General features: G+C 41.0%; 1 protein-coding gene across 1 annotated transcript in view; it reads right to left on the bottom strand.

Annotated features, from left to right (window-relative positions):
• Nucleotides 1-1,360: 1,360 nt before the first annotated feature.
• The window catches only part of ENPP2 (ectonucleotide pyrophosphatase/phosphodiesterase 2), a 78,061-nt gene continuing 64,270 nt past the window's right edge, over nt 1,361-15,151 (bottom strand). The window contains exon 25 of the mRNA XM_018553337.1: nt 1,361-1,931. Coding sequence (XP_018408839.1) covers nt 1,761-1,931 — 171 coding nt within the window. The 3' untranslated portion in view covers nt 1,361-1,760. The remainder of the gene's footprint in view (nt 1,932-15,151) is intronic.

The following is a 15,151-nucleotide window of genomic DNA, read 5'->3' as shown; positions in this document are numbered from 1 at the left end:
CCCCCCCCCCCCCCCCCCCCCCCCCCTGCTTAAAATGGGCTTTTAGGTGCAGTCCAGTGCGTTCCAGTGCATTTGCATGCATTTTTTATGCATTCCGTTGTGATCAGGTGCAGCTAAAATGTGGCAAGCAGGATTTTTTTTCTACTGCATCGGAACTGACTGCATTGGTGTGAACTCCCATTGGAAAGCAATGTGACACAATTTTGATGCAGCTGCCAAAATGCATGGACTGCATCACAACTGCATCTGGTGTGAACTGGCCCTTACAGAATGTTCTGGCACAAGGATATTCATGGCAGTGTCACCGTGTGTTAATTCAATAAAAGCTGCAGATTTGAAATTGCATGATAAAGCTCTAATGAGATTTTACTGAATAGGTTTAAATATACTTTAAGGAAGAACTCTAGGCAGAAAGAAACAAAACCCTTGCAGTGGGGGCAACCCTGCACCGCAAGAGTTAAGTGCTTGTTTTTATCTATGGCGTAAAATAAAAAAAGATATACTCACTCGAACCTTAGACCAGCCTAGCTGTTGGACCAGTCCCTGCAGACTCGCTCCCCTTCCACTCTGGTGACCTAAGGTCCTGTGAGTCATCATGTCTATTACAGTGCATTTGATGCGAGGACACCAAGGGACATTACATTACCGGAGCGGAGGAGAAGACAGTGGCTAGGACCAGTCTAGCAGCCAGGTGGGTCTAAGGATCTGGCAAGTATATATTTTTTTAATTTTACACCCAAGACAAAACCAAGCACTTAACTCTTGCAGTGCGGGGTAGCTCCACTGCAAGGGTTATGTTTTCTTCTGCCTGGATTATTTCTTTAACAATTCACACAACGAAGTTAAAAACCTTTTTAAATATGTACTGCTATGATTACGGGCATCCTTCAAGTTCAGTGGAGACCTTAAAGAGCAAGTTCAGGTTTTTTACAAAAAACCCCAGTCCCCATCTTTAGTCATACACAGCTGATCCCCCACAGCCCGGAAGTGCTTACTTGCCTCCGACAGCAGTGTCCTCCCACTGCAGCATGGCCGGTATAAATCTTGTTCCAGATTGCTCACGACAATGCAATAAGGTCACTTTGACTTAAAAAGAACACACCCCTACTGTAGGAACAACAACCCATTCAAGTCTAGTATAGGCACGGGTAGCCCGGTGCTAGATTTTTACTGGCTGGGTTGCAGACAACAAAGGAGGCCGCCACCACCGCTGCTGGAGAAGAAAAGTCAGCACTTGCCCTCTCGCAATGATGATTCAGCTGTGTATATTTAGAGGGCTTGGGAGGGGGGATTGCAAGGTCTTTGTAAAAACCTGAACATGTCCTTAAATGCGATTACACAGCTGTTGCAAGAGCCAAGACAGCATTAAAAATGAAACATGTGTGGTTTATTATATGAGGTTCCATTAATCCATACAACATAAATATGTTTGGTCACAATTTCCAGTTAATATAAGTCATTTTACATATTGCATTACATAGTAAAAAGTCTACAAAGACATCAGTGTTGCACTAGAAAAATAAAGTTCCCAGTGCAAGAAGTAATTCTGCAGCACTATTAAACAAGCTTAGTCTACCAGCCTAGCTGCAGCAAGAACGAGATTTCCCAACACAGACATCTAAAACATTACTGGACATCTGACGTGTGCGTGACATTTAGGATTAAAGTACTAAATATATTTAAGTGTCCTGGTTTAAAAATTAATAAATACAAAAAAAATATAAAAAATATACACCACTTGAGTTACGCCGTTGGTTTCTTCAAATCTCGCTCTCAAACGTATGCATGTACGTCTTCAGGGAAAGGATCTCTGTGTAGCCGCGATTGGTCTTTCGATAGAAGTCCAGTCCGGTCAGCTGTTCAATGTCTTTAACACGAGCGGTGTGCATCTTTAAAAGTTCTTCCACCCATTTTGATTCATCTTCCGAGTTCTGAGGGATGGAAATGTGTTTTCGATTAGTTTGCGAAGTAGCAATTGAATCATTAATAAAGAGCATACATGAACTAAAACGTGGGGTACAAATCAGCTATTATTAGCTCTAATGTTGAAAATGTTTCGCAACCTATCCAAACAGCTTCCCCAGCTCTGTCCAACATCTGAATCTGGGCATCAGAACTGAAGAAGCTGTTTGGTTAAGCTGCGAAGCATCATCAACATTACAGAACAAATCCAGCTAAACGTGATTAACTTCTACTAGCTGTAACGTGACCCTGATATATGAGAATCTTCAGACGTATTGGATGGGATAGTATTTGCTTCTTATGCTGGACATACACAAGGTATGTTTAGGCACTCATCAAAATTTTCATCCACCTTTGGATCTTAAACACAACCAAATTTCTATCAATGTTGAAATCAAAAATGTTGACAGGCCTAAAGAACTCCACCTTGGACTTCAGATTGAAAAATCAGTGGCCCAGCATGTGTGAAAAAAAGAAGCTCTCACTGCAACACTCTCCTCTCCAGAACTTTCTTCCACAGTTCTGCATGCCAGTGCCAGTCCTCTTCTGGGATTAAATGATACCCAGTGTTATCCAACCCACTTTCTGGGAGCCCAGGCTGTCATGAAGATGCCCCCTGGGGTCTGGCATGGGCTCAGACTGTTACAAAGATGCCCCCTGGGGTCTGGCATGGGCTCAGGCTGTCATGAAGATGCCCTCTGGGGTCTGGCGTGTGCTCACTTATCTTAAACAATAAGGCGCGCACACACACACTACTACTGGCCACTTTGTTGTCTAGGAGTAAGGACCATCCACCTTGGCCACTGGAGGAGTAGAGGAAGAACCAGTGGCATAACTGGACAGAAGACTGTAAAATTTAAAGTGGAACTAAACCCACCATTTTACAGTTTTTCATAGGAAAGTTCATATTAGAACTATTCAATAAATGTTATCAAGTCCCTAATCAAAATACTGTATCACTGTCCATTTCTGCAGTGTTTTTATTTACATTCCAAATACTAATACATGAGCAATGTATTCTATATGCAAAGCATGTCCCAAGTGATAGCTGCCCCAGCTGCCATTGTGCATAAGTCAGCTCTTAACTGATCTTTGAGGCCCTCAAAATGCTGGTGTCCTAGCTGATCATATGTGCACCACCATGGTAACTGTGAATCTAAATATATGCTAAGATGGCACAGTTCATGGCGGGCAAGGGGATTCACAGCATGGAAAAGTTTGAGGTGAACAAAGTAATTCATTGCGGCAAAGAAAAGGAGGCTTTAGTTCCACTGATTTGGTGCCTGGAAATTAGGAAAATGGTGGTAGCTAAAATCTACAAAGTTGCCTTATAGGTCCAGCAGTGCTACTTGGTACAAATGACATTGTTTTCTATGTTTGTAATCCAGGGTACATGTACCAAGCAGGCCCTGATTGGGGATGTGATTTTGGTCATGTGATCATGTCATGTATGTCTGTGAAGGTTCTCATTCATCCAGGTCATAGTATATCTGTAAAAAATAAGTCATGGCAACTGGACTTGCTGTATTTTTCTTGAAGACGTTTCACTGGACGTCCGACTAGCTTTCTCCATTCAGAATGACTTGTACAAACAATTATCTGGGAATAAATATGGTGAATGTTGCTCCAATCCACATAATCGATTAGTCACAACTAGGTGTTGATTGTATTTGCATAATTGGAGTCTAGGGGGTGTTATTAACCTGCCCAGAGAGAGGTGTTAAAACAGCATTCTATGTGGCAGACAATAGATGTATCACCCCTCCCCCCCACCTCTATTTAAGCTTGGCTTCTCCATTTTTACATAAATGGCCTCTTTTACACCAGTCCTCCTCCCTGTCTAGGATGCGTACTTGTCTGTCTTCAAAGGAGTGACCTATTTCCTTTATGTGTAGGTACACAGCCGAATCCTGACCAGAGGGTTTGGCTCTTCTATGCTGTGCCATACGCTGGTGTAGCTGCTGTTTTGTTTCACCAACATACGATTCTGACAATTACAAATATGGCACAGTGGCCATTTTAACTAAGGGCAGATTAATCCATCACACTTTAGTTCCTCGAACTCATGTGACTAGGACATGTGACCATGCACATCATTCTCGGGGAGGAAAATGCCTTTCCCAGAAATCTCATGAGATTACAGCTGAGATTTCCCAGCAATGCTCTTCTGATGGAACCTTCCCAGGATGCAATGCTTGGGCACAATCACATCACTAATGACCAAGAGGGCCAGGGAGTAAAAAAATAAATAAAATGTAAGTAAAGTTCCACTTTAATGTCTGTCTTGGTGACAATGGTCACCAGGACCAATGGAGGTGGTGCAGCTCTCCAATGTAGACACAGACTACAATAAAATATTGGCCAGAGAGTCTAACACTTTCCTACTCTGCCCAGAACTTTAAAAAACTTAAAAGGAGTTTAAAAACATTTTGCCTTTACATTTTAATTATCTGTGCACACCCCTGGAACCAACCTTTAATTGGGGGGAAACAGCGAATATCTGGGAAAATTCATCCTAGAAAATTAAAATCTATGTAAACCCTAAAACCGAGCTTCTCTTACTTGCTCCCTTTAGGTCTATTAAATATATCATTGAAAGCGCTTTGGTAAATCTTTTGAATTCAACTAAAACACCTGTTGATTTTGATAGAAATCTAATGCACAATGCATAGTTATCGCAATGTTATTAGGAAGTCTGTTAGGACTACTACCCCTCCTCCATTTTATAGAGCCGAGGAGAGGGAATGGTGTTCCGTAGTCTTATTACATCTCCTGATTGAGTGACTGAGCGTTGGAAAGGAAGTGTGGTGCTGGCAAGATCACCAGGTTAAAAAAAATGCTGAAAAAAAGAAAAACTAATGCAGCCACCACATAGAGGACTGTAAAGCTGCATTATATAACATTTTGGTTCTTGGGTTTAGATGTTTTCAAACCCACCACCCCCAAGATCAGCCAGCCCAGGTTTCTTGGTATGGGATGACAGTGGAAGAGGAAGAGCACAGCTAGACACCCCAGGTGAAAAACTTTAGCAATCAACTGGTTAATTCCAACCAGGCAGACCATTGATCCCCATAATGGGTTAACCATGGCATGTCTGGAAAAATAAGAGACAGTATAAACTAGGGATGCACAGATACTTTTCGAGTACCAGTGCAGATACTTGGCATTTTCACGAGAACTACCGGGGTTGCAGACGTTGCAGCTGGGGCCTGGCTCTGGTGCTCCACCACTGTCCTGAAATCCTTAGTCTGTATTGTTTTAGAAAAACCGTCACATGACAACAAAAATGTATCAGTAATTGTATCTGTGAGGACTTGGACAAGTATCAGTGCTTGTACTCGCAAAACTGGTATCAGTGCATCCCTTTATATATATGTTTATAAAAACAAACAAAATCATACATGAAAACAGAGATGTACAAATCCCAGGAGCTCCGTGTGCTCCTTACAAATGACAGCGGCCTCCTAACTTTTGGATTTTCCTCTAGTATAGTCTGAGGGGTTTAAAAAGTATCGGTACTTGTACTGAGTACTGTACTTGGTATTGGTGCATCCCTAAATATAAACCTATAAGACTTTTTACCAGTCCTACTGTAACTTATCAGGTTGGACAAAGTTTGTCTTATACTTGTAGGTATCCTAATAGGATATGGATTGTACAATTGATATATAAAGGACATAAAATTGTAAAATATTGTAAGCATAAAACCGAATGTAAAATCTTTTTTTATAAATATACTGGCAAATAAAACCTTGCATTTGTCTTCTTCTTGATAACTGAAGCTTAGCAGTTGTGTGTTTTATGATGTTGATCTTTGGATGATGAGACTGATGTATTCTGTTGAATCTCAAATGGGCTTTACTTCACTCCCTACAGGCATTTCATTATCCATCTTAAGTAAATCAAACAAGTGGTACTCAGACAACATCTGGTTCTTATTCTTGTACATCCAACCTATTCTGTACACAAGCCTCCCTAGTAGGGGGTCCTGCCATTTTTTAAACACTTAAAGTACTTCAAAGCTCATGCTGTTAATGGTGTCCTTACAATTATATTGATCACCAAATAAATCCAATATTTTCAATATTCTGGATGAAATAAAAATTGAAAGAAGTATTGGCACTTATAACATTTTGCCAGTTAGGCAGACTTCTATCCAAAGCCAACTATAAATGGGTAGATACCTCTTTAGAATAATGGGCAGGTATTCCTCTGTCTGCCATTAGTATCAAACAGTGGCATCACAACAGCCTTAGTATCCCAGATTGGCGATATTGGAATTGTGTGTAGTAACACTAACAATTATGCAATTGTATAAAATAATCTGCTGGTTATTATCATTACTACTACTTATGTATTACTATATCGTCTAGCATTTGCTGGCTGTGGCAGTGGAAGGGCATAGAATGTCCATTATAATCTGATATGCTGAAATAGACTGGCAAGCTACTGGGGATAGTGTAGTTACATGGAAAATTAAAGTTAATAGCCTGCGTTGCTGCTCTTCCTTGACAAATTATCCCCAGCATTAGGTCCCTTGTATTGTACAGTCAATGCTGACTGCTCTCCTTCTGCCTAACCTTGAGTTAAGCATACTTTTAAAGTGCAGTGACAGTGTTCTCACAGTTGGCACTACCAGGTGCCACAAAGAGGTCCCTGGGGGCCACATCAAAATTTTGCTATGGGGTTCCATGATCTTTAGTCACACCCAGATAGCAATAGCACTCATCCTTGGCAACTCACCCAATGGAGTGCAATGGCAATTCCCCTGCCCCCAGCCAGGATTATACTCACCTATGCCGGAACCAGTAGGAAATCACCATTTAGGCCGCAGGCAGGCGAGTAGAAGGGAATGCTTCAACATAGCCCCAGCTGCATCAATGCTACAGTTTTGGCCCACCTTCTCAGTAATCCCGTAATTTATTTTATGATTATCAAAAATAGAAACAGTGTTTTTTATGTATTGTGATATCTACAGACAGAAAAAACTTCACCAGACCCAGCCAGGTAAATTGTACAATGATCTTACGCTAGGGACAGTATCTCCTACCTGACCCCAGCAAACCCCTTTTATTCAAGCATTCTTTCCTATTGTATGAAGTTCTATTGTTGGTCTCAATATAAGCTGGTGCTGAAATGCTCCCCCACTTTTCCCATCATACAGGCATGCACATTCGTCAGTACATGTTTGTAGAACAACCCTTTATCTAATGTGAAGTCTGTAGGTAGCCTCAGACTGAGAGAAATGGATGGTTTATTGGAGAATTAAAATGTATTAAATGTTTCAGGTCTTAAGTGTCAACATCTGCACTGCATTTTCACTCCGTATTTCTGCTTGCAAGAGTAGAGGCCAAGGAGTTAAATGTTGAGCGTTAGTTGATGACAAGGAGAACGTGTCCTGTTTTAATGCAGGAAGATCACATAGTGAGCCACATGAAACACAAAACCACATGGCGGAAGTAGTAGACAGGGCGCACTGCACTAGGACAAACCTCAAAATTAATCAAAAGCAGTTTAAACACTGATAGTCGGACATCTGGTGCTGACAAACATAAGTGGAGTGACTGAGAAAAACAGAAGAAGACAAGAGATAAGAGTAAATTGCTCCATGCTGGAGGCAGTGTTTGGTTACTCAATTGCAAAGGGTTTATTTTTCCTCTTGATTGGTGAAGTCAGCTAAAGTTTAACTAAAGACAGTCTCTACCATGAAAAATAGAGAGGAGGAAATATACGAACCATCCCCTTTGACCTGACTTTAGAGGAACCCTGGGGACCGGACCTAGAATACTATAAAAAGAGAAACAAAAAATTTGCTGCTCAAAATATTAACCTTTTACTTCACAGTTCACATGTTCTCATGCATCTACACCTCATAGCCAAAAAGAAATCAGAATCATTGTCTAGAGGGGTTGTTTTATGGGCAACAATTTACTTTGAGAATCTTTTTCCCCCCAATGGGACGGCTCTTCCTTTTCAATGGGATAACAATTTTATTTCAGTTTATGATTTCTGGGTTCTGGTATTCGTTTTAAGAGCATGATGCAGACCAGATGACAATATTTACACAAACAAAATATGTATTATTGTTTTATTTATTTTTGGCTAGGATGTGCAGCACTGAGGGGGGAAAAACATTTCAGTAGCAAAATATAACAAATGGGATTTATTAGGGCTACTTTGGTATTGTGACGTAGGTGCAAATTTTGGAGTACAGTCAAAATGGGAGAAAATTTGAAAAGAGATGGACTATGTTCTTTTTTTTTTTTTTAATTAGCCAGAATAAATTATTGTAATACCAAACAGCAATTGCAGATAGTTAGGAAGAGTTTGCTAGAAGCCCAACTGTGAAAAAAAATTGGGTTTTTTTTTTGCATTTTTACAAACATTTTAATATTTGGTGTGACTTTTGTTGAATTCATAACTCATTTTTTTTTACATGTTGTTTGTAAGCATTGGAGCTACCTCCACACTGCAAGGGTTAAGTGCTAGGTGGAAACATTAAAATTGATCCTCTGAGCCAAGTGGCTCTTAGACCGCTCCTTCCAGCCCATCTCCCACTTCGTTCGATCTAAGGTTTACGTGAGTCATCACATCCATGTGCATTGGACATAAGGATGCCAAGGGACATACCATCGCTGGAGCAGAGGAGAAGAAAGGCTGGTGAGAGCACTCTAAACTGTCAGCCAGCTGTCAGGTTCAGGTGAGTATAACCTTTTATATTTTCACACCTAGACGAAAACGAGCACTCGACCCTTGCAGTGCGGGGGTAGCCCCCCTGCAAAGGTTACACATTTTTATCCTGGGAGTTCTTCTTTAAGAATTTACAGTTAGCTTTACTTCTGGCTCCCCACTGAATTGGAATGGTGTCTATGATGGGCAACAGTTCCGGTGCTGTGTCTTCACCTTCTCCTTCTCCTTCTGCAGAGCAGAAGGAGTTGGAGGCACAACACCATAACTGGTGTCTATCATAGACACCATCCTAAGGCCGGGGCACCAGCTCAGAAGAGCTTAGAAACAGTTATTGAACAAAAAAATCAGTTCTGTAGTAAAGGTGAGTCAAAGCAAATATTAAAAAGTTTTAAAAGATATAAAAACACTGCACCTGGAGTTGGGGTTTAAAGAACTAAAGTACACTTAATACAGTTGTTCTTTAAGTAACCCCCACCCCCCCTTGGGTGCAGCCTGTCTGGTCAAATACCCATATAAATATATGGGGCCACAATGGTCATACATTGGAGAGGACCTGGAAGGAATTCTTTCATTGCAAAGGCTGTCCAGCAGCAGGCTATGCTATTCACTGGAATGGGGAGGAAAGGAAATATGTTACCAGGTGGGCGGCACTCAGGGGAATAAATAATGGGCAACTGAACTAAATGTACAGTTGTCCTTTTTAGTAAACGTGGGCATTGCCCCACCTGAGTAAAGCAACAGGTTCACTTTTATGGTGGCCCTACCAGCAGCTTCTATTTACCCCCTCCCCCCATTTGCTTCCCTGCCACTCCAATCAAATACGGGTAACAAGGGGAGGCACGGGCTTGGTGCTTACACAGGGCTGGGGACTTTAACTCCACCTTCATGTGACAGCACTGGGTGCCTGAGCAGCCAATCATCAAGCACCAGGGTTGCCGCTTGGGAGACAGAGAGTGATTCACATGATCCCCCATGCTCAGAGGTATGGGGATTTTTCTTTGTTCCAACAGAGAGGTGGCAGAAGGAAGGGATGAGGTTTATAAAACCTGCTGGTAGGCTGCAATTAAAGTGAACCTGTTAAAAAACTCCAGGAAGACTTTCTTAACCTTTGCATTGGGGCTCCCCCGCACTGCAAGGGTTAAGTGCTTGTTTTAGTCTAGGTTCAAAAATAACAAAAGTTATACTCGCGCACACCTCCGAGCTGGCTGCCTGTCACAGTGCTCCCTCCAGTCTGTCCCCTCCCTCTGCTGCAGCATAGGAATCTTCCTGAGTGTCCCCACTTCTATTCACAGTATACAGAATGTGATGATTTACGGGACCGTACACCACTGCAGAGGAGAGGCTGGAAGGACTGGTCTATGAACAAGCCCGCTCGGAGTATCAGCTGAATACATTTTTTTTTTTAACATAGACACAAACGAGCACGTAACCCTTGCAGTGCGGGGGTAGCCCCACAAGGGTTAACAGAAAAAAAAATTCCTGGAGTTCTTCTTGGAGGCCTGTTCACATGAGTTTCAGGTCCTGATCAAGTGCAGATCAGCAGACGCGTGCTATGTGTTTTGATGCGTTTTGATGCGTTCCAGTAAAAAAAAAATTTTTTTTTGCTGGAGTGGGGCTGTCAGTATGTTAGATGCAGCGCAGCGCGTTTTTGCAGCGTCAAATTGTGACATGCAGTATTTTGTCTGTCGTAACCGGAACGGACTGCGCACTTGAGAACTGTAGCCCATAAAACACATAGGGATACATTGGGATGCATTTTTAGTGCAGGAGCGTACGGATTAGGTCAGCAAAACGGACGTCGTGTGAACAGGCCCTCAGGTCCGTTTCCCAAGGCATATTTTCCTAAACGGGGCACCGCATTAAAGAATGCAGAGTTCAACTCTTCTCCAATTTATACAAAACAAATCTTTGTTTTGGCAGGGGTCCCACTTTCACTGTACATAAAAGCTATTATAAACTGTAGATAGATTCCAAACAACACAGAAATCTTGTGGTTGGGTGGAAAACTCTTTTTTTTTTTTAAAAGGTGGTCCTATAAAATGAAATACATTTAAATCAAGAAAAAGATGACAATATGCACATATAACAAACATATAACAAATAAGGAACATATATACAAAAGGACAAGAGTATACCAGTAGGCAACAGGCAAGATGATAGTTTTAATGTAAGAAACACAAAATGCAACACAACCATTACTGCAGTTTAGTTATTAGAGGGCTCACTTCATAGCCATGCAATATTAGTTAAATATTATTTAGAAGCGTTGGTATATTCAGCAGCTCTAGCATTGTGGAAATACAGCTCTTCCCATAATTAAAATCACTTTTAAGGAATATAGAACTGACTGCTCTGAGACAAGGGCAAAAAAAAAAAATAAATCCAGCCGACAACTCTCTAGATTTCATTTTACTCCTCATCCATGGTCAGCATTGTATTGACAACATTTTTATCCCCATTTTTAAATATTATTATTATAATACAGGATTTATATCCTGTATTATAAAAAACAAACAGTTTGTGCAACGCTTTAAATATATACAGTTACATAGTATTTGAGGTTGAATAAAGACACAGGTCTATCAAGTTCAACCTTTTTGTGTCTGTGTGTGTTGTGCGTGCATGTGTGTAAATGAGTCCCTGTGTGGTCTTAGTTTTTATGTGTACCTATACCCCTGTATGTTATGGTCTCAGAGGAAGGTATCTAAATGATTTTTGAATGATTCAATAATCTCTGCTGATACCACGGCTTGTGGCAGAGAGTTCCAAAATGTTACCGCTCTAACTGAAAAGAATCCCCTACGCCCTTTGTGGTTAAATCTTTTCTCCACCAATTTTAGGTAGTGGCCTCTAGTCCTTGTTAGGGAGTTTGCAAAATGTACAAAATGTTTGGTGGTGATGTTGCCATCACCACCAAACATTTTGTACATCAGAATCATGTCCTTAATCTCCTCACTTCCAGTGTGAACAGGTCTAAATTTAGTAACCTTGTCTCATAGCTTTGATCCTCCAGCTCCTTAATTAGTTTGGTTGCCCTTCTCTCCTTCTCTGGACTCTCTCCAGCTCCAGGACATCCTTTCTGTGGATTGTTGACCAAAATTGAGCCGCATACTCAAGATGTGGCCGAACCAGCGATCTATAAAGTGGCAAAATGATTGCTTTGTCTCTACAGTACATTCCCTTTTTAATGCATGACAATACTCTGCTCGCTTTATTTGCCGCAGCCTGGCATTGCATGCTATTATTCAATCTGTAGTCTACTATGAACTGCCAGATCTTTTTCCATTTCTGACTTCCCTAGTGGAGTTCCCATTAATGTGTATTCTGATTGCCTATTTTTAACCCCAAAATGCATTACTTTACATTTATCAACATTGAACCTCATCTGCCATATAGTTGCCCAATCCCCTATTTTATCCAGGTCCTCCTTAAGTAAATGCTAATAAAAGTAATTTTCATTTATTTGTTCACAGCCATGTAGCCATACAAGGTCAAGGATGACACCAGCAATCTGGCCCTTTTGTTTATGTGCAGCTGTGGAATGCCCAGCCCGCAGCTCAATTGGGCCAGCACTGACGGCTTCCTTCCGCGCTAGGGTGAGCTCAGGTTCGGTGCCTTGTTGTGGATGCTTCAACAGGGAGATCTTGCTCATTATGCTCTTATTCCTGGAGTTTTAGGTGTTCTTTTTCAACTCCAAAATTCCAGCATTTATCGCAGCAGATATTCTCCAAAATGTAAAATAAATAGCAAAACATACAGTTGAGGGTGGTAGCCGCACATATTGGCAGCAGGTGTGAAGACCCAGGAACCCAACCAAGGGTCTCACTAATAGGATCCCCCAAAAGATCAAAGAAAGAGAAAGAAAAGGGCAGGTGGTCTGACTCTCTACCAGAATCTAAGAGAAGCCTCCACCGGAGACCAAAAAACACAGTTTAGGGTGGATGAACTTTTTAAATACTGTCGTACCTCACAGATACATGTCTAAGGGTACCAGTAACATAAAATATAATATTTACATTAAATATCATATAAAGGAAAAGGAAGCATCACTTCAAATAGATTATTTTCTTCAAGTAGAAACCAATTGTCACAATTTGTAGCAAATTTGTAATACACTTATCTAATGTTGTAGTTTAACCTTTCCACTGCTGAGCACTGCCTCCCATTTTTTGCCTCAGACAGCAAAGCAAATATTTTACATTCATCACACACTAAAAAGTTTGGAAGAGACCCCAAAACCATATCGCTTCTCGTATGCACCGGAAACATTGTATTAACCCCTTAAGGACCCTTTCACCGCCAAGGCCTTTTTTTCATTTTTTGCACACATGTTATAATACACATTTTAGGCCTGAAAATTATTTCAAACTCCCAAACATTATATATTTTCTGAAAGCCAAGACCCTATAGAATGAAAGGGCGGCAGCTGCAAATTTTTATGTTGTACGATATTAGCGCAACTCTATCAAACCCAAACATTTTGTTTAAAAATGCACTTAAGTTAAATTAAGTGCCCCAAAACACCATATAATACCCTTTTTTTTTTGTAAAATATAAAAGATGAGTTTATGATGAGTAAATAGATACAACATGCCCAGGTTAAAAATTGTGCGTGTCTGTGAAAACAGCGACAGAATTCAGTACCCCAAAAAATCAATAGACAACGCTTTAAGAGCCCCTAAAGGTCATCAAATTACGCATAAATATTGGCCCTAGAATCATTGCTCTCACTCTGGCACGTGTGGCGATACCCAACATGTGTAGTGCAATCCATGTTTTCGTACATAGGTGCACCTGACGCGTGTTTAATTTAATCACGGGGGCTTTAAAAAAAATAATTGTATTATTCTTACATTTATTTATTTATTTTGTAAACGTTTTTGTTTTGCTTACAAGCCCCCATGTGACAGCATATTGGTGGTGACCGGTACTCTTTAAGGCGATACTGGAGGTCCAAAAGACCCGTAGTGTCACCTTTCCACTTTAAATAAGTTATTGAAATGCAGATCGCACTTCAGTAGCTTATTGCTTGGCTTCAGTAGCCCAGCAATGACAGCTCAGGGACCGGAAGTGATGCAGTACGCGTCGCTTCCAGTCCCATAGAAAGTGGAGGTGATGATGAATGGACATTCGCCGCTCTCCTTCCCAGCTTCCTGCCAAACACCCGAGATGCTGGTCCCGGGCCAGCAAGAGGGGCAGTGGAGCCCGGGAAACACGGCGGGGGTGTCGGCGAGGTTGTCGGGCGGGGGTGTGGGCACTTTACCAGCCCATAGAAGCGATCTGAATCCACCAGAATCGCTTTTTTTGCAAAGCTGACAGCTGGCTCTACAAATGTAAACAGAGTCTGTTAAAACGGGCCCGCTGCCAATGACGTACTATGCACATAACTGGTCGCTAAGGGGTGAAAAGATAGTACTAGCGACTTAAAATGTAGGGAATAATATTAAAACACTACCAAAAGAAAGCTCCATCTGTCTCGAAAAAATTATATTAAATGTATTTGAGTACAGTGCTACATAACAAGAGTAATTGTCAAACTATCACAGCACTGACAACTGAAAAATGGTCGGGAAAAGAGGGGGTATTTACAGACTGGTACACATGTGGCTACTCGGCATATTCATTATCGACACCAGACCTCACACTTTCTCATGATAACCCCGATTGTAGCCCTAAAAGCCTGGAACCCCCCAAAAAAACAAACCCAAAAACACATAAAAGATGTTCTGATCCATTTCCCAATCCAAGAGGAAACACAAGTTTTGCCAAGAAGAATATCACAGCATTTACATGAACTTTTAATACAGCCAATATATCATGAAGCAAACAAGACATTGTGCTGCCATGCAGGAGTTCCCGAAACTTCAGGAATTAAACAGGCTGGTTAATTAACTGCGGCCGTAAACATCCTCATAAAAACAGGCATTGCAATATTAAAATGTTAATGTACTAATAATGCAGTTTGCTGTCCAGGCAGAAGGCAGTCTATTCATGGCAACCAGGTTCTCCCCTTCATTCTCCCATACCGCCATACTGACACAAAAAGGAGAATTTGGTTGCTATGAGCAAACAAGAGCATTTCTTCAATTTGAGCAATTAGAGCAATTTGCGATGGGTCCCTTTACATCACTGCGCTTTGCTCTGTAAATAGACCCAATGATCTAATGTAGAAAAAGTGAATGGACACCGTGCTTTCATTTGTTGGATAGGATACACAAGAGACATTATAAAAAGAAGGAAAAACATTTTAAATATGGAACCGATTAAAAAATGGACATCACACAAATGTGAACAATTTTGGAGATTTTGCCAACAATTACAGCTCCACTTCTGCTACATTTATGGTACTTTTTTCATTATATAGAGAAAAAAAAATAACACCGCCCGTGGTGATTATATACTTCCAAAAGAAAGCTCTATCTGTCCCCAAAAATTGTGAATGGTGAAATTTTTGACTGACTGGTGAGACACCATCACATTTTTCAAGCCCTGTATATAT

This window comes from Nanorana parkeri, unplaced genomic scaffold, assembly GCF_000935625.1.
Source record: "Nanorana parkeri isolate BGI_ZX_2015 unplaced genomic scaffold, ASM93562v1 scaffold117, whole genome shotgun sequence".
In the NCBI taxonomy this organism is placed as follows: domain Eukaryota; kingdom Metazoa; phylum Chordata; class Amphibia; order Anura; family Dicroglossidae; genus Nanorana; species Nanorana parkeri.
The sequence above is the reverse complement of the archived record's forward strand: the minus strand, read 5'-3'. Positions and strand labels throughout refer to the sequence as shown.